Genomic DNA, 18,795 nt, shown 5'->3' with positions numbered 1-18,795 from the left:
AAGAGCTATTTTACCTTAGATCCAACAAGACAATTTAATAACTGGAGAAACCTGCTGGTTTAGGTTGGCTTTTCCACAGGATACATCTGATTTTACCAAAAGTCTTGGTGGGTGTATTCTTCAAGGTGTTGCTATGAGTTTCTTTCCATGTTTCCCCTTTACTATCACATATAAAATACACCATCAATTTAAGAGGTAATACAGAACATATAAATAGCTGCTTCAAAAACAAAATAAAACCAACTCACTGAACAACCTGAAGGGGTAAATGTTAAAATTTTGAGCTCCTAATTAAAATTCTACAGAGGAGTTATCGTACAGTCTACCATATTTAAGGAAGTCCTTCAGATGGAAGATTTCTTTCTCATCTCCTACCACTGCAATAGCAGTTGCAAGAGGAATAACTAATTGCAATTTTATGGGGATGGGAGAGAATATGTATTTAGAAGGGACAGGAAGTAGCTAGAATGGTGGTGTATCATTTGGAGGTTGGTCAGGGTGCTTTGACTGAGGCACCGAGGAGCAGAGGCATTCAGTATTTTCAGTGTATGGGCTGCAAGTGTGTGTTTCCATGAAAGAAGAAGGTCTGACTCAGTGTGGATGACTGGAGGTTGATGGCTTTAGCCCTGAGTACCACAGGAGTATCCAAGGAAGGGCAATCTGGTAGTGAGAGAGAAAGAAAACATGAGGGAGAGTAGACAAAGAAGGCTGGAGCCAGAATGCCATATTCTGGCTATGCTCTGACAGGCAGAAGAAGGGTGGTCCGCCTCGGAAGCACCATGGGGCTTGCCACAGAGTTCCTTCTCCTACAAAGACATTGTGGTGTGAGCCCAGGGTCAAGGCTGATAGTGCCCTATCCCCTCTAGTATATGTCAGTTCAATGAAATGAGTCATAAAAAGCTTGGAGATCAGATTTTTTCTAGTATAACATCTGAATCATCAATAGTTAAGCTTATCTCTGAACACATTTCAAAAAGATTGCCTGGGGCAGCTGGTCAACCTAACATTGACCATGGATTCTAGATAGGGGAAAGCTTTCTCTTTCCTTTGGCCCTTAAGGTTGTAAGGAATAGCTCGGTTAGTAGTCATACTTATGGAATGAATGAATAAGAGCCCCAATCATGTCCAAGATTTTTTTCTTTTTTTCCCCTTTCCATTTTTTTTTTTTTATCCTTGAGAACTCAAGAATACTTAGGGGTAGCTAGATGGTACAATATATAGAGTCCTGGGCCTGGAATCAGGAAGACCTGAGTTCAAATCTGCCCTCAGACCCTCACTAGCTATGTGACTGGGTAAGTCACAACCTCTGTTTGTCTGTTTCCCCGTTTGAAAAATGTTGATAACAATATTACCTGTCTCCCAGGGTTGCTGTGACGACCAAATGAGATAATAATGGAAAAATGCTTAGCACAGTGCCTGGCACATAGTACACAGTAAGTGCCAAATAAATGTTAGTTATTATTGTTGTTACCGCTACTATTGCCACTACCACCAACTACTACTAGCATAAATATCAGAACAATGACAGACATGACATTATTTTGATTCTCTGTTTAGGACTTAGTGGGCTTAAAAAAATGTAACAGCTCCCAATCCCTCCCTCCATCCCTTAGTCAGTGGTCCAGATTCACCATTCTTATTACTGGTGGTGACATATCAAGCAAAAGTAAGGAAGAGTAACTATGGCACTGCTTAAGTCCCATGCCCCTATTACCTGTCTTCTCTTCCCCCTCCCCACCATGTTTCAGGTCTGCATTGCTGAATTCTATTTAATAAAAGACTCAGTGGGTTCTTCTGCAAGTATTCTATAGCTTATCCCCTGCCCCCTGCCTCCCCCTCCAAAAAAAACCCCACCTTTAAAAACAGCCCAGTCAGATAAGAACTTCTAAATCAATTTAAAACAATAAAACCCGCCACCAACTTTTGCTGTTAAAAAGTATAATTCTTTCCTGGATGTGCTTAATCCAGTCCTGCTCACTGGGCAAGTGCTTGTCTATTACATGCAAAGCACAATGCAAGATAATGGAGGTTGGAGGGAGAAATACAAGATAACTAAAATGCAGATCTTGCTTCTTAAGGAGCTTAATGGTGAGAACATCACTATTGATACATATATAAATAACCACAGCTAACCAGAGGCACAAGGAATGGGCTTCTGGGGTTCAGAAGAAGGGGAGGTCTGGACTAGTTGGGCAGATCAGAGCTAACTCCACAATGGAGGTGGGATTTGAATGTACCATGGAAGAACAGACAGTATGTCACTAGCTGCAAAGAAAATAGTTTGGCTCAAGTATACCATTACATAATCTAGGAGTGGACAAATTACTGACTGCATCAGAATCTCACTGCTGGCTTTACCACTGTCTTGGAGGGTGGCCTTGAGCATGTGTGTTATCTAACCTTTGCCTCAGTTTACGCATGTCTAAAATATAATTACGTCTCCTCTCCCCTTCCTAACCAGAGGAATGCTTTTGGGACAAATGAGCTCAGAATCTGGCAAGCACTCTAAAGTTTCTAAAGCATTCTAATGTGTCTAATAATGACCTATTTTCAAGCGATCATTGTTATTTATTTTATAAAAATTATGACTATTGGCAGTAATAGGCATGGAGAAACTATCATGGACTACATCCTAGCAAATCCAACAAGCAAAGAAAAAGATGTATTTTAAAACTGATTATTTTCATAGAAGGAAATGTACTTGTTTAAGGTAAGCCTTAGTTTTGCTCTGATGATAATATTTCTTGGGAAACTGGGTCTCTCTAGCACCTCCTCCTCAGCAGACTTTCTTCTAGCAACCTTTAGTGCCTCATCTGAGAATTATTAAAAGGCCTGGTCAAATAACATTTTCCTTAGGAATTCTCCAAGAGGCTGATTCAATTCCTTCCCCTCACCCAACATATGTAATGGAGCCAAACTCCACACTAAAAACTAACCCACAACAGACATCATAAATTAAATAAAGCAGGCAGGAGATGGTTAAACAGTTTTTCTTGTCAGATCAATCTAGTCTAATCATTCGGAGAGAGCCTGCAAATCGAGGCTGCAAACATATAATGGTAGAGAGCACCTCATGATTTATTAAGAACGAATGTTACCAAAGACAAACGACTGTTATGTTAAAGTCCGGGGAAATGGTGTCTTTAAGAGGGATTACATCTTAGCTTGGCAACAGCTTTGTTCTCACAACTCTCAAAATATGGACCCCTCATACTTACATTCATATCTTTAGGTCATCTATTCATTTTTTAATTTCTTGCCAAAAAGTACCCAAAGTTAATAATAATAAAAAAAACCCAATTATCCAAAGGGTAACTAACAGCACTTGCCTTTTATATAAAGTCTCATCGACTTCTGTTTTGATACTGGCTTTTATTAAAATTTATAGTCACTGACCTTGAGGCAGCTTAGCTTGACACAAAATGCAGTTTGTAAGAATTGAAAAGTGAAAGACCATTCTAATACTCTGGTAGTATAATTTCCTTCTTGCATGGTCATAGACTTGCTTTTTTTTTTTTTAAACTGAGTTTAATTGGTACCTTTTGTTTTTAAACTACAGTAATTTCTGGAAATACTCCCCCACTCATCCCTCAGATTGAACTCTCCATTATAACAAAGAAAAGCAGGAAAGCAAAAATACCCAATGTAAATAACATTTTGCCCTGTGGTACATGCCCTGCTCCTCTCCTGAGAAGACAGATCACTCTAACTAGTTTTCCTGTACTTAATAGGTAGGATTGGAGGGCTAGCATAGGCCCAAACTCCACTTACAAAAATATGAGTCTTGGAATAGGAACAGGTAAATAGAGTTAAGTGTTATGACAACCTTGTCATCATGAACTTTATTCCACAAGCACCTGCAAGACTCTTTTAGGGAGCTCAGGTAAAGTAGGCAACAGTTCTAGAAGCAGATGTAGATTTTCTAGAAATTGAAGAGCTAAAAATGAAGTTTAGAGGACAACAGATTGAAAGAAGTGAAAATAAATCAGTAACTTACAGCCATAAGGAAAAGTCTGAAACTCAATTCTTATAAAAAAAAATCCATTCTCTAGAGACTCCTAGAGTAAAATGATTAATTTCTGCAAACACACAATTTTCTATCCTTGGAGAGAAATGGAATGTAGTGTCAATGCTGGGTGATAAAGTGACTTAGCTATATGACACATTAAAAGGAAACACTGAGGTAATCGCAAAAGTATTCATCTAAAAAGAAGAATGTAGGCAGTAACTAACTTAGCAAGCAGTTGGATTAAAAATGGTCGTTTTTAAGCGAGTTTAAAACTTGGAATGCATTTTTTCAGAGACAATGTTATAAATGGTTCCCAAGTCAGTCCATAAAAAACAAAAACAACCTCTGCGACATCTCTCGTATACACCCCCTATTCTCCCCTGATACTACTGCTACTCTGGTGAAGGCCCTCATCCCCTCACGCTTGGACTCTGGCAATAACCTGGTGGGGGGTCTACCTGCCTCTAGTCTCTCTCTTCGGAAATTCATCCTCCATTCAACTGCCAAAGTGATTTTCCTAAAATGTAGGTGTGACCATGATCCTTCTCTACTCGATAAACTCCAATGGATTCCTTTGGCCTCCAGGATCAAGTACAAACTTTTCTACTTGGCATTTGATGCTCTTCATAATCTACCTCCTTCCTACCTTATCTCTACCTATATATCTCTCTGTGTATGTATGTATACACACACATAGAAATGGTTTATTATACATACATACATACACACATACATATACATATGTGTGTGTATATATATATATCTTACTACTAGGGCAAACCTATACTCGCACAAAGAGAGAAAGACTCATAATGTTAAATGTGCTTTGGGGCACAGTTAACCTGCAATTAGGATGGGAATGATTGTGATGTTGTACCTTCTTCCTTTCAGGATTGAGTTTAATGCAATTGGACAATTTTAATGGTTAATGGACTCAATTCTCCTTTAAATAAAAAAAGTAAAAGATCATAGAGTTTAAAAAAACCCCACAAACCCACACATTTTCTAAAAGAAAGTTTAAAAAAGACATCTGTCAAGGAATGAACCTATGGTTTTGAGAGCTATACTATGTCTTCCCTGACATCACTCTGATTTATCCAGTGGTTTTCTTTTTATTGGAATTTCAAATGCATTCCTTTCACTTTCAAACTCTTCTGCTCCTAATTTTCCTGCCTATTCTGATTTCCTCATTCAGTACAAACTAATTTTCTGAAAATTCTCTGCTTTCCTATTGTCTTTTTTCTGCTGCTCTCCACATATTTAGCTTCATTTGACCCTTGAGTCTATTCTCACACATTCATTTTGCCTGTAAATGCTTCCCAGGGAGAAAACTTCCCCCACCGTATGCAAGTGGCCAGAGGTGGGGCCTGCTGAGAGAGAAATGATACCAGATGCTAAGTGCATTATGCCTGAACACGTCATTTATCTTCTGGTTATCATTACAATTACTAAGAAACATTTGTGGAAAGTCAAAGTGCTTGGCACTGAATAAAGTAAAATAAGACATAGGCTTGCCTAGATGTAATCAAGCTTTCTCAGGGCAAATCTGTTGGTATAAGGGTTTAGGGGATTCCTCATTAAGTTGTAGTAAAAATAAGAAATACTATAAAACTAGGAATATCTTTAAAAAGGAACATCTCTACAAAAAAAGAATATTTCTATTTCTGCTTACTTAGATTTATGATTCTTCCAAGTACAGAGCTAATTAATGTTCTAAAATGCCAACTTTAGCCAATTTCTAGCAAAAGGTACTACTATACTGAAAGCAAAAAGAATCTCTTAAAACAACACAATTTTCTCATTAGTTACATATATTTCATATTTATACCAGGAATATTACAATCACTATAGATTTTCTCTGTGGAATTAAGAAAAAAAAAAAGAACCAAAATGTTTTTCTTTTTTCTTTGAGATATTACATATTTAAAAAAAAACAAAACAAATACACTGGACTCAATCCTTCTATGCTGTGGAATTCTAGAGGACAGTGAGACCAGTAAATTTTTTCTTTTTTAAGTAAGCTGGTTTCAAGGGGGGGAAAAAAAACTAGGGAAAGAACAGCTTTATTTACCTCATATAATCATTAATAAGGATTGTTCAACAAGAAACAATTTGTTGCAGAGACTAATTTCAATCCTTCCCTTCATCCACCCTCCTTATCATTTCTGCTTCCCTCTCACCCCACTATGTCTTCACAGGTACACTTTCAGTTTAGTATGTTACTTTTTCTTAACATTTTTAGGAAGATATTAGAAAACTAGGATCTATATCTCAGCTTACAGTGGAAATTTCATTTATATGAAAGCATGTCAGTTTTCACAAAATATATCTTTCCTTCCTATTCCCCCTCCCCCAGTAATTAAAACTCTGTCTCTGCAGTCTTGGATTGCTTCTTAGACTGTACTAAGAAATAACTAGAGCATCCTTCATATCGTACCATTCTGAGATTGATCTAATGTCCTGCAGCTAGAAACTGGAGTAAAAAGGGATTAAGAGTAATAAAATATGCTTTATTTCATTATTCAAGTTCTGCTTGTATAGCTCCTTAATTGATATCATTGTATCTAGGGAAGGAAAAGAGAAAATTCTTTAAAGGGAAGAACTGCAGTCTTTCCCACGACTTCAGAGTTGAAAACTTTTCACCTTGACGGCATCTTAAAAGACTGCCACCCATCCTTGTCTGTATGCCCTACTGTATCTACAGTGGTATCAAGTACGATGCTTGCCCTATAGTTAGGGTTCTAAAATGCTAATCATTAACTAACAATACATCTATCAACAGAAACAAAGGGTTGCTTCATATCAAATTGGAGATTATCCACTGAAAAAATATGAGAGTGTAGCTCTTTGTGTGACTTACTTTATCACTGTCCAGGGTATTCTGAGAAGTACGAGAGGCAATTGAAATGGTATCAGGCTGGCTGCTGCCATCACCTTGACTATCCAAGTCCTCTCCATCCCTGTGAAGATAAAATAGACTTTTAGTTAATAGCAAATAATAAAAAAAGAACAATTTGAATCATTTATAATTTATTTAGATATTATTGGATTTTCAAAAATTCTACTATTTTCCTCATGGTGTTGGAGTTCATATTCTTAGGAAAGATACTCTTACAGTAAAATGGAACACTTTACTAGAACTGAGACAGAAATAATTTTGCGTAAGTGGCAATTAGGAAGGTAATCTGACCATATGTATATCAAACAACTTGAATAATTTGGTTAATCTGTGATATCATGGAAATGGTACCTCCTCAAAAACATAAATTATAATTTATCTCTGCCTCATCACAGAGAATTCTTCTATGTGAACTCCCATAAATCCTCTATAAAGCTTCTGAAAATATTAAACGCTATAGGTCTTTAAATCCTGGGGGGTCACAATACACGACAGACATAGAGCTGTCTATGTTTGACTCCTCACTTTGTGCTTGACTAGTCCATCTCCTCTCTCAATAATACATTTCACAAATGACTTCCTGCATACAAGTCATAGTTGGCGATATACTACAATTTCTTTATTGTATGTTCAGCATACATCTCTCCACAACCCTTGGGTAATCAGCAATTTTTGTATCTTCAGAGATAGTGACACTGTATAATTTGAAGTCACATGGCAACACCAGAAACAGAACTTAAAAAAAAAAAAAGTGGGTTTTAATTTTAGGAAGCAGCTTGGAATAGTTTAAAGTGTTCAAGAATTTCCCAAATGCAATCCATCCTAGCACCTTCCTCCTATAATTCTGGGCAACTCTCATTGCCGATTTGTGGTGTCTTTTCTAGCTATAGGTACTGATGGACTAATTCAATGGAGTAATCAGCCTTTATACATCCTAGTGTGGGAAGAAGCAATTCTTTATAAATTTGGTTTTGTTCTGTGCTGACTATTGGGCAGATTTCTTTTAATGTCTGTGGCCTGAGGAAGTGTGTAACATACTGGAAATTGATGCAATTAGCATCATGTCATTCACAAATAAGAGCATCTAACAGACTTTACCATCTATAAGAAATCCTTCTGACATCTGGACTTTGTTCAGAAGTTCCAGAAACCTGCACAACAGTGGCAAACATCTTTGGTAGGTAAAGAAGTAGTTTTCCCCATTTCACATTTCAGTGACCATCGGAGGTTTACCTAATCATTATTTTTGTGGCTCTATGTATCAAGGACTCTTGGACTGATCTTAACATATTGCGGGGGGTTGTATTATTGGAAGAGAATTCTTAAGACTCCATTTTGCTTTAATGAGTCAAATGTTGTTGTTGTTTTTTTAAATATTCAATTGAAAATTAACACAAGGGAATCTTTAATCTTCCAGTCAACTGTGTGGCAGTGAAATATGGCAGGGAGTAGGAAACTGTGAAAAATCTACCTATTGATTCCTTCTTATATTTTCAACAAAGATATTCTTAATCTATGGGATCACCCTTTGAGATATGGGAATGATAGAGATGAGGAAGTAAGTAGATGCGTTGTTAGAAAATTGTGTATCTCAATCACCTTTTTCTGTAGAAATTACACCATGAGTGATTATTTCTAGTTGTTGGATAGCTTTACCTCTTTCTGAAATCTTAAAAAAAAAAAATCATTCCTTCAAAGTTGTGTTTTGATTTCTTTCACCTGTGCTTATGGTTCAAGTACTTCTTTAACTTCTGTCTTCTTTAGTGCCAATTGCCAATTTTATGTCATCATTTATAAGACAACAGGGATTTAGAGGGAAGAGTCCTAATGTGGTATTTACACTGTCACCAATGATGAATATAGTGTTACTAAGTTACATTTGGGTTGCTATCTGTATTTCTCATATATTCCTCCTCCTTCTCCCCTCTAACACTGCTGCTACCCTAGCATAGGGGGCCTCATGTGCTCATGCCCAGACTATTGCAATAGCCTTCTGGTGGGCCTCCTTGCCTCAAGTTTCTCCCCACTCCAATTTATCCTGCACTCAGCTGTCAAATTGATCTTCTTAAAATGTAGGTCTGAAGATGTCACCGCCATTCAATAAATTCCAGTGATTCCATACTGCTTCCAGGATCCAGTATAAAATCCTGTTTTGCTTTTAAAGCCCTTATATAACCTGGGCCCTTCCTACCTTCCCCATCTTCTTTCACCTTATTACGCTCCACATACTCTAGGATCAGGTGGCACTGGTCTCCTTTCTATTACTTACACACAACACACTGTCTCCTGGTTTGGGGCATTTTCACTGGCTGTCTCCTGTGTCTGGAACTCTCTTTCTCCTCATCTTCATCTCATGGCTTCCTTTAAGTCCCACATAAAAGTTCCATACTCTACAGGAAATCCTTCCCATTCCTTCTTAATCTTGGTACCTTCCCTCTAAGACTATTCCCATTTTATCCTGAATATATGTTTTTTATATGTTGTCTCTCCTGTTAGACTGAGATTCTTGAGAGCAGAGGCTGTGCTTTTTTCCTTTTTTTTTGTATCATGAGGCTTAGCACAGTACCTGCACATAAGAGGAAATCTATGCTTACTGGTTGATTGTGTCAGATCCCTGAAGACTTAACATTCAGAAATATCAATAGACCTGTTCCATTTTTCATGGTCCTCCTTCCAGTTTTACATTTAATGCCCTTGGGATGACTTGGATCTCATGCCACTCTTTCGACAGATTCACTTTCTGCTAGCTTGAAATCTGCCATATTCTCTTGTAATATTCTGAAAATGGTGCTGCTCTTGACTAACAGCTCTGTCTCCTTGCTGACTAAAGTGGTTTGGGGGCTTTATTTAACCTCCTCATTGTGAAGACTTTCACAATCTGTAGAAAATAGTCATAGTTTACATCCCATGAAACAATATTGCGTAAATATTCAGAGGGATCAGTAAGGGATGGAGGAAGGAAAAGGGTAAGGGGAGAAACTACAGAACTAAATCGGAGTCTGAACACAGTACTTCATTCGGTTGTATGCTAGGGCACGAGAGCCACCCTGGATGTTCACAATGACCGGTCACATACCTCCTTCCTTTCTGTTTAGCTGTTGGAGCTGTTTTAGGAATATGAATTGGTTCTTTCAGTGCTCCTTTCAAATGAATGGTTCTTTCCTGTATCACTTCTCGAATATGTTTGATCCAGTCCTGCTTATTCTCTATACTGGAAGCCTAAAAAAAAAGTTATGAATCCACTTTGAGGAAGATAATTTTTTTTCAGAACTTAAAATAAATATACTGAGACATACGCACTCATATGACACATGTGCATATGCACACACACATCTCATTTCAAAACAACTCTACAGGATACATACAACCAAATGTAGTTGGATAACAACTTTTAATTTTGGACCATTCTTTCACCAAAAGTGATTTTTTGTTGTTTAGCTGTTTCAGTTTTGACAGACTCTTTGTGACCCCATATGGGGTTTTCTTGGCAAAGATATATTGGAGTGGTTTGCCATTTCCTTCTCCAGCTCATTTTACAACTGAGGAAAATAGGGTTAAGTGACTTGCCCAGAGTCACAAAGCTAGTAAGTATCTGAGGCCAGATTTAAACTCAGCACTCCATTCATTGTGCCACCTAGCTGTGATTTACAGTTTGCCTTATGCTTAGGTAAAGTTTTGATGCTTTCCTTGTCTCTGTCACCTCCCCTGAACACCCTGGAAACAGGGCTATTTAGAGCCTGCAAGGACCATACCTTTACACTTATATATTATTTCAGATCCACAATAAAGAGAGTAGGTGCTTCTGTCATGTTCCCAAACCAATGACAGTCAGCATAGAAATCATAAAGAATATATAGAAAAAGTGATTTTTTTTCCTTCAAAATCCCCTTTAGACTCTCTGGCCATAAATTAAAGTATGTGAGTCACCAAAGAGCAAACAATGACACCTGGATTAGAACAAGCTGTTCCAAGTGGTTCTTTCTTCAACTGGTTCATTGTTTGGCTATTAAAATACATATTACATTTGCTCTTTGGCTGGATTTAAAATATCACTTTATGGCTCACTAAAAACTTAAGAGAAATGCTCTGAGAAAATGCCTGCATGTTCAGCTTGACTTTTAGGCCATATGCATAAAGAGGAGATCTTTGTCCCTTAAGAGTTGATTTCTGGAAAGCATTATCCTGCTACTCTACGAGAACCATTCCTTTTATAAATGATTGTCACAAACTATTTAGAACAGACAGTGAATACCCAGGAAAAGGTATCTGCCAATAAAAATGGACAAAACAAGTCTGGCTAAATAAACAATCAAAAAATACTGCCAAAGAAACTGAAATCTGAGAGCACAGCTTTCTTTCTTTCTCTCTCTCTTTTTTTTAACCAGTTATTGTTTTTGAAAATCATCTACTAGAGTGAAAAGTTCTATGGAATTATTTGGGCCTGATAGCAGTGAAATAAATGAAGGGAAGGGAATGTGCTGGCTTCTGACTTCCTCTTCTTGACTTAGCTTTTAGGCCCGAAAGGGCCCTTCCTTCCTCCCTGAAACCTCACCCTTCTTCCCACCCCCTTTCTCTAGCTCTCTTTCTTCCTCCCATGAAAAGCATTCTCAAGAGAGTCAGAGGAGGGAAAAAAAAAAAAAACTTTGCAAACCTCTGATCTACTGGAATTGGAATGCCTCATGAAAACAATCAGGAGTTAAAGAGATATCATCTGGGTTAGGGTAAAAAAGAAACAATTTGGCAGAGACTGGAAATAATCAGGAAAAGAATAAGAAACTGCTAAGTGTCTTGAAAAATTGTGATGCCTATTATTTAAAAAGGGATGAGATAAGGAGTGGATTTAGAAGCAGTTATAAAACCTTAATTTAAAAAATTAGGTAAAGACAAAAAGGCAAACAACTTTATAGAGAAATACAGTGCTATAAGAAAGGAAACCCAGCTTGGGTAACTGGGCAAAATGTTCCAAATGCTGAGGAGAAGAAGGGCAAATGATTTTTTTACCCCAATATTTATTGACATAATAACATCTGAACTCAATTAGATAAAAGTATGTCTTAAAACAAATGACTTCCCAAATACTTACCTTCTGAAATAACCTTAAATAATTTTGGTGGGTTTTTGTTTCATTTTTTAACAGACCACTGGGGTTACATGACTTGCCCAGGGTCACACAGCTGGTTAAGTGTGTGAGGCTGCATTTGAACTAAGGTCCTTCTCACGTTAGGGCCAATGCTGTCTCCATGCTGCCACCTAGCTACCCTTTAATAATTCTGCAGTAACATCCTGGTCATTCACCTTTATGCTGCAAAATGATATGTTTTATGCTACCTATAGCACCGAAGGTGTAAGTGGGTGATTGCAATCACAGGCACATTGTTTCCAGGCTAGGAAAGCAACAAACTAAACTTGTTTTACGGGACCTTCAGGTAAGAAACTATCAATGATTTCCTCCTAACATAGTCTTTCAGATTCCTGGGGAAATAATGTTTTACTCTCTTGGAAAAAGCTAGACAACTCTTGCCAAAGATTCCACACAAAGTATTCAGTTCCTCTGCAAATATAAGCTTTCCCAGAAGATGTTCACCATGCTCACCCTCTACAACATACAGGAAGTCTTATTTTTGAACTGGGTCATGGATCTATTATGATATCCTAAAGGCGCCTTGTCCATATTTGGTGATGATGTCTGGAAAAATGTCCTAGATGCCTTTTTAAAATCAAAGAACATATGACCACTTCGAGGGGAGTATCTTTCCGCCCAGAGTTGAAGACAGGGGGTGGGTTCTACATAAGCTTTAACACATGGACATAAATAGTTCCCTGTTGGCCTCTGCACATGAAGCTGCTACGGCTATATATCTTTGCAAAGTTTATGGTCCCATAATGCACAGACTCATAAACTTCAAAAAACTTAGAAATCACATTTACCTAATATTTAGCAATGTGTTAGCTGATTTGTAAATGACATCGTGCCAGAACTATCATACAAACACTGACTTTGTGATTATCCAGATATGCATTACTATATAATGTAATTTTATAGGTGACTGGTCAAAACTAAGTAAAATAACAACTTACACAAATAGAGGACTCGAATACTTATAAAATCAATATATATCCAAAGAACCCACTCAATAGAAAAGTCCTTGACAGAACCAAAGACTAAAATCACAACTTCTTGCAAGTGTATGGGAACATTTTTTTTTTAAGTCAGAAGTGAAATAACTGAGATTCTGATTCACATGCTAGAGTCTCATTAATCATTTGGCTTTTCTCCCAATATTTCTCTACAATAAATCTCTAGCTATATCTTCCCCAAGCTCAGACATCCTCAAGTTGCTGCTTCAACTTCTCACGACTCAAAACAGAGCCCCATTTTCATTAAAAAAAAAAATCTCTTTGTAGCCCCCCAGTAAACAAAACAATCCTGCTTCTGCCTCCCTCCCATTACCTCTGAATAATTCTTTGCTAAGAGACTAGGGAAACCTAATTTTTTTTTAATGCTGCCTCCTACTAATTCATATAAAAAATGTCATGCTACTTTTGACACCACACCCTAAAGAGCATCTCCAAAATTATCCTCACTTTGCAAAAGAAAAGTTAACATATAACCTGACTTCGCTATGGCAACAAATAACCTAAAGGGAGCAACCTATGAACTTTTATGCCATCATCTACTAAGAATCTTTGCCCACTTAAAAACCAGCTTTTATTATTGTGGTCAAACCCGTCGGACATCCATGTGGGAAACTATCCATCAATTTGTTAGTCTGCAGTATGAGGCCCATATCTTACTTCTCTGATCACCTATAAAGTCAGGTCAATTTCATCAGTATTGTAAGAATGAGGGAAATAAAAATGCACCTTTTCTTCTTTTTTTAAAAGTGAGATAGAATTCAGTAGAGTTTATTTCCCCACCAAAAGTAAAATATAACACTGTTCATTTGGTTGTGTTTAGCCAACATGAGAATTTTATCTTCAGGTTTCCAAGAAATATAACCACCACTGCTTTTCTGAAAATCAAATGCTTTGAAAAGGCATATATACAATTGAGATATGTTTTTTTCACATGAAATGTATACAGCTGCCTCTGTCCCCACATAATCTCCCCCCGAGTCAAGCCTGCTCTGTTGTTAATGGCATTAACGCACTCTCATTTACTTAGACTCACAACCTGGCAGTCATCTTTGACTCTCGTGTCCATTCAATTGCCAAGTCAAGTTGATTCTATCGCCGTCATCTTATATTCAGTCACTCCTTTCCATTCCCACTGCAACCATTCAGGTTCAGGTCCTCATTATTTCTTGCCTAGATGATGCTTATATCCTAAGTGAACTTCCTATATTCTGTTCATCCCCCCTCAAACAATTTTTCACATTCTCTAAACTCATGAACCTGGTATTTGGAGCCTTCCACAAACTGGCTCCAACTTTGTTTTCTAACGTTATATCCTACTACTCCCCATAACATTCTCTGTGTCTGAGCCAAATTGGCCTACTTGCCATCTCCCATTTTATCCCTTTGCTCACATTGTCCCCAGTGCCTGAAGTACAGCAATCAGAGGAAAGAGAACTCTACACCATCTCGAAGTCTCTCCCTTTCCTTCAAGGGTCAGTTAGCTGCCAACTCTCCCATTAAGCCTTTTCCACTCTTCCTCATGCCAAATGAAACTGAATCCCTATTGAATTTCTTATAGCACTCTCTCTAGTTCTCTTTGGTTATTTATCACTCTATCCTTTGCATCATAGGTCTTTGTCTGCATGTTGCTCCTCTCATTTACATCATAAATTTCTTGAGAGTAGGTTGTCATATTTAGCTTTGCAGTCACGTGGTGGGCACTCAATGTTTGTTGAGTTGAAGTGTTGAACTTACACTTCCAAGTGTCAGATAGACATACCTTTAAGACAATTTTATTATCAGAAGTTGGGGTCCTTCCAACCCACAGTGCAAACTTGCAAGGATCTCCTTCAACGTGTTCTGTAACACCCAGTTCTGAGGTCTGGACAAAAAACCAAAATAATAGATACATTAACAATTGTAATATGACTTAAAACAAACAAAACTGCAGCAAATGTTAAAGATGATTCCGTAGTCAAAACTGGTGGCAAAAGGAGGGGTTGTAATTTTCAATAGAGAGGGTACCTACACTAGAAAGATCACAGGTCCATCTAAGTATAATGGCATAAGTATATTAAAAATTATAAAAACCTCAAATTTCAACCAAAAGTTTCAACATTATCTTTCACCAACTTATTTCCTACAGCAGTTCAAAAAGGACTTAAATTCACTAGCTCTAATTTCATTTTCTTTAATTTCCTCTGACCACCTCTGGTAGAGCTGCTGAAGGAATTATGAAATAGTTATAATGATGCTAAATACAAGGAAAAACTAGGTTAAGTGATTTGAACCACAGATCAAAAGAAGAGAATAGTTTTTCTTAATCTTTAATGCAGTTCAACCAGTTTGCATTTTCAAAACTAATGAAAACAATTTTTTAAAGAAAATAAAAAGGTTAATTTTGTGTTGTCCTAAAGCTAGATTAAGGGATTATCTAATCCTGAGATATTTTACCATCTGTGAGCCATTTTATGAGTTGAATTCCTATCTGTAGATTAACTAGGCAAGTTCGTACTTGTGCTAACTTTTCAGCATTTTTCCCCCCTTTTAAACAAGTAAACCCTAATATATTTCTCCCTCTCCAGCAAAAGGAAGTGAGTCACAATCTGTAGTCCTGGAGGTGAACTCTGAGGGAATCCTAAAATACAAGATAAATTAAATGAAGATGTATTGGCTTCTAAAACATATTAGCTTAGCCCCAAGGGGCTGTTTTAATGCCAAAGAACTCAAAGTGAATTACTACTCAGCAACATTGCTTTTTCTCTTCCAGTTGGAATGTGATCTAAAATGATGTAAGTTATTCTGCAAATTGACAATGCCAAAAGGGATAAGCCTGAGGAAACTGCACAAAAATGATGAATCTGAGCTAGTGAGTTGCAGAATGTTTGACTCTTTGAATGTCATAATATTAAGAATGCTTATTGCTCTGTGATTTTGAATAATAGGTGTGTGTATGTGCATATACGTTGCTATAAATATGTGTAAATAAAATATCTTGTTTTAAATACATAATGATGATTCAATTAGTCAAAACTCCACATATTTTACCAAGATGTGTGGAACCAGTCTTTAGTGACCGTGAGGTAGAAGAAAAATGAAACCAAATTTTATTCTCTGTCCTATGCCTAACAGAATTGATGAATAGTTACAATTTTCATCCAAGCTCCCAGGACTATTATATACTGATTTCAACATAAATGATCCAGAAAGTAAAAAAAAGAGTTAGAATTTACCATGGATCACAGGCATTTCCAAGAAAACAAAAATATGGTTAACAGGAAGGGGTGAAAGCCTTAAAATGTTACACGAGCTATTACTATTATTATTCCTAGCATTCAATTACTAAGAAGAAAGGGCACTATATGTGTCTATTGAAGATATAAAATGATAAGCAAAATTCTACAATGAGACACTCTGTAAATATTTTTCTGTTGATTAATGAAAAGTAAACCAATATGAAAAAAAATCAGAGAGTAATATGACTTGTTTGACATACCATGTTAAATGTGACATGAAGCAGAAAATGTTTTAAACTCAGTAAAAATAATGGCACTGGCTTTGGTGTGAGAAAACCTGGGTTTAAATCCTACCTCTGATGCTTCCTACCTGTGTGATTGTGGGCAAGACATTTAACCTACCTGGTCCTCCATTTCTTCATTTATAAAAAGAAGGGATTGGACTAGATGGTCTCAATGGTCCCTTGCTATTCTAGATTTATGATTCTAATGCTTTCCTGCGATCTTAGTAAAATTCTCGGAACACTGGAAAGCAAGTTTCTCACATATTTGCTGCTAGATCTCAAGTTTTCATAAAATTGTGCATGAGAGCCCTCTAGTGAGCTAGATGGTATCAGAAAACTACAGATATGGGGATGTAAAAACAGTTTTTAATAAAAACATGATGAAAAATTTAGGAATATTTGAGAAATTAAATGGACAAAAATATTATTTTCTTTATCTGTAATAACATAATAACAAACTTTTGTATTTAGGCTTCAAGATTAGCACTCTGGATAAATATACTTACAAAGAGTTTGCTTTTATAAAGGTACTTGCTTCTTCCACTGGAATCTTTCACCTCTTTGCTGAATACTAAGGACATCTCAAAAAGAAAGAGATGTCTCTCCCGACCCTTTCGAATTAAAGTTTTTGGGTCCCAGACTTGGAAGGATTCCTGAAGGATAAGTTCTCCCTGAGATTCAATATTCTCATCAAACCCTGAAAAATGGGTGGGGGGAGAAAGATAAATGAATTGGAAAGAAAAAGTAAGAAATGATAAACATAAAGGTTTTAAAAATCATTATTTGAAGACTTGTAATGTATCCACCAAAAGCTGCTAACGTCTCCTCCCTCTAAACTATCTTGTGAGCTAGGAGGTCAGGAAGACCTGAGTTCACATGTGGCCTCAGACACTAGCTGTGTGACCCTGGGCAGGTCATTTAACTTCTAGGTACCTCAGTTTCTTCAACTGGAAGATAACAGTATCTACCTTCCAGGGTTGTTGTGAGGAGAAACTGAAGTAATATTTAAGCAACTGACACATAGTAGCTCCTTCCTTCTTTCCTCCATTCCTTCATCCTTCTCTCTTTCATTCCTCCCTTCTCCCTCCATTGTTTGTTCCCTCCTCTTTTCCTCACTTTTTACCTTCCTTCCTTCTCCCCGCCCCCATCTTTCTGTTTAAGATTGTATTTTCATGGAATCAATAAGTGATGCTAGCCAGCATATGCTTCTCTTCAGTGGAGCAATAAATTCCTAATTGATCTTTCTTTCTCTAGTCCAAGTTTACTTCATATCTAGCTTAGAAATATAGGTAACACTTCATAGAAAATGCATTTTAAGAAAGTTTTAATGGATACACATTGTAAGAGGCTCTATTTTATTAGATAGCTATGTTTCTCATCTAAGTCCACTCTAAAATACATGTCACTAACAGCTAATAATCTTTAGGGAGAAAAATTTTAGTGTTAGCATACACCTTACACATGGAGTTTTCCCATTTTACAAGATTTACTTGTTTTATGTTATATCAACCTCTTACCCCTCCCCTTAATCTTTTAGCTATGTATAGGAAGGATGGCAATCCTAAAATACCACTGTGCACAAGTCATTGAGCCTCTATTCAAATTAAAATTTTTCAGTAGCTTTCTATTGTCTATAGGAACAAGCTTCTTAATCTGGAATTTCCCCTTGTTAATGTTTTCTTTCTTCTGGGATTATCTGGTATTTACTCATCTCATAAGTGGTATATACTATATATCTTCCCCCTTCCAATATACACCCCCCTCCCCAAAGTATATCATTTCTCTGAGGTTGAGAAAATTTTGCTTTTGTCTTGATGTCACCAATGCCTAGTCTGACACATAGTAAAGGTTTACTAAATACTACCTGAACTGGATTGTATTCATTTGCCTTATCTCCAACTATTTCCCTATAGCAACTGTCTTCGAAAAGGTTCTATATCCCATCAGTGCTGCTTGAACAAAGAATCTGTTCGTCTGTTCCTACAAAGCTGTAGACCTGCCTGGAATTCCTTCTCCTACCTCCCTACCTGCTGAAATCCTACTCTGTGACTCAAATGCAGATCACTCTCATCACCTCCAAAAGGACCCCTCAAGTTCCCAGTCCTTTGAGGTCCCCCCCTTCTCTGCAGAGCGGTAGCACTTAGTACTTGCACCACTCTTTTGGTAGGTCATACATTGTCTTGAATTGTCACTTATATTTTTACATCTACAAGTAACTAGAATATAAGCTCCTTGAGGGCAGGGATGAAC

General features: G+C 37.1%; 1 protein-coding gene across 8 annotated transcripts in view; it reads right to left on the bottom strand.

The window, feature by feature from the left end:
* The window catches only part of TRIO (trio Rho guanine nucleotide exchange factor), a 509,362-nt gene that overhangs the window by 109,891 nt on the left and 380,676 nt on the right, over positions 1-18,795 (bottom strand). For all 8 annotated transcript variants that reach the window (XR_011966271.1, XM_072605443.1, XM_072605438.1 and 5 more), the window contains 4 exons: positions 17,052-17,242; positions 14,806-14,907; positions 9,985-10,127; positions 6,870-6,969 (listed from right to left, as the gene is read on the bottom strand). Coding sequence is in view for 7 of the 8 variants with exons in the window: in XM_072605443.1 (XP_072461544.1) it covers positions 6,870-6,969; positions 9,985-10,127; positions 14,806-14,907; positions 17,052-17,242 (536 nt within the window). In the remaining variant the exon portion in view is untranslated. The remainder of the gene's footprint in view (positions 1-6,869; positions 6,970-9,984; positions 10,128-14,805; positions 14,908-17,051; positions 17,243-18,795) is intronic.

Source organism: Notamacropus eugenii, chromosome 4, assembly GCF_028372415.1.
Source record: "Notamacropus eugenii isolate mMacEug1 chromosome 4, mMacEug1.pri_v2, whole genome shotgun sequence".
Taxonomy (NCBI): domain Eukaryota; kingdom Metazoa; phylum Chordata; class Mammalia; order Diprotodontia; family Macropodidae; genus Notamacropus; species Notamacropus eugenii.
This window is presented reverse-complemented; position numbering and strand designations above follow the sequence as displayed.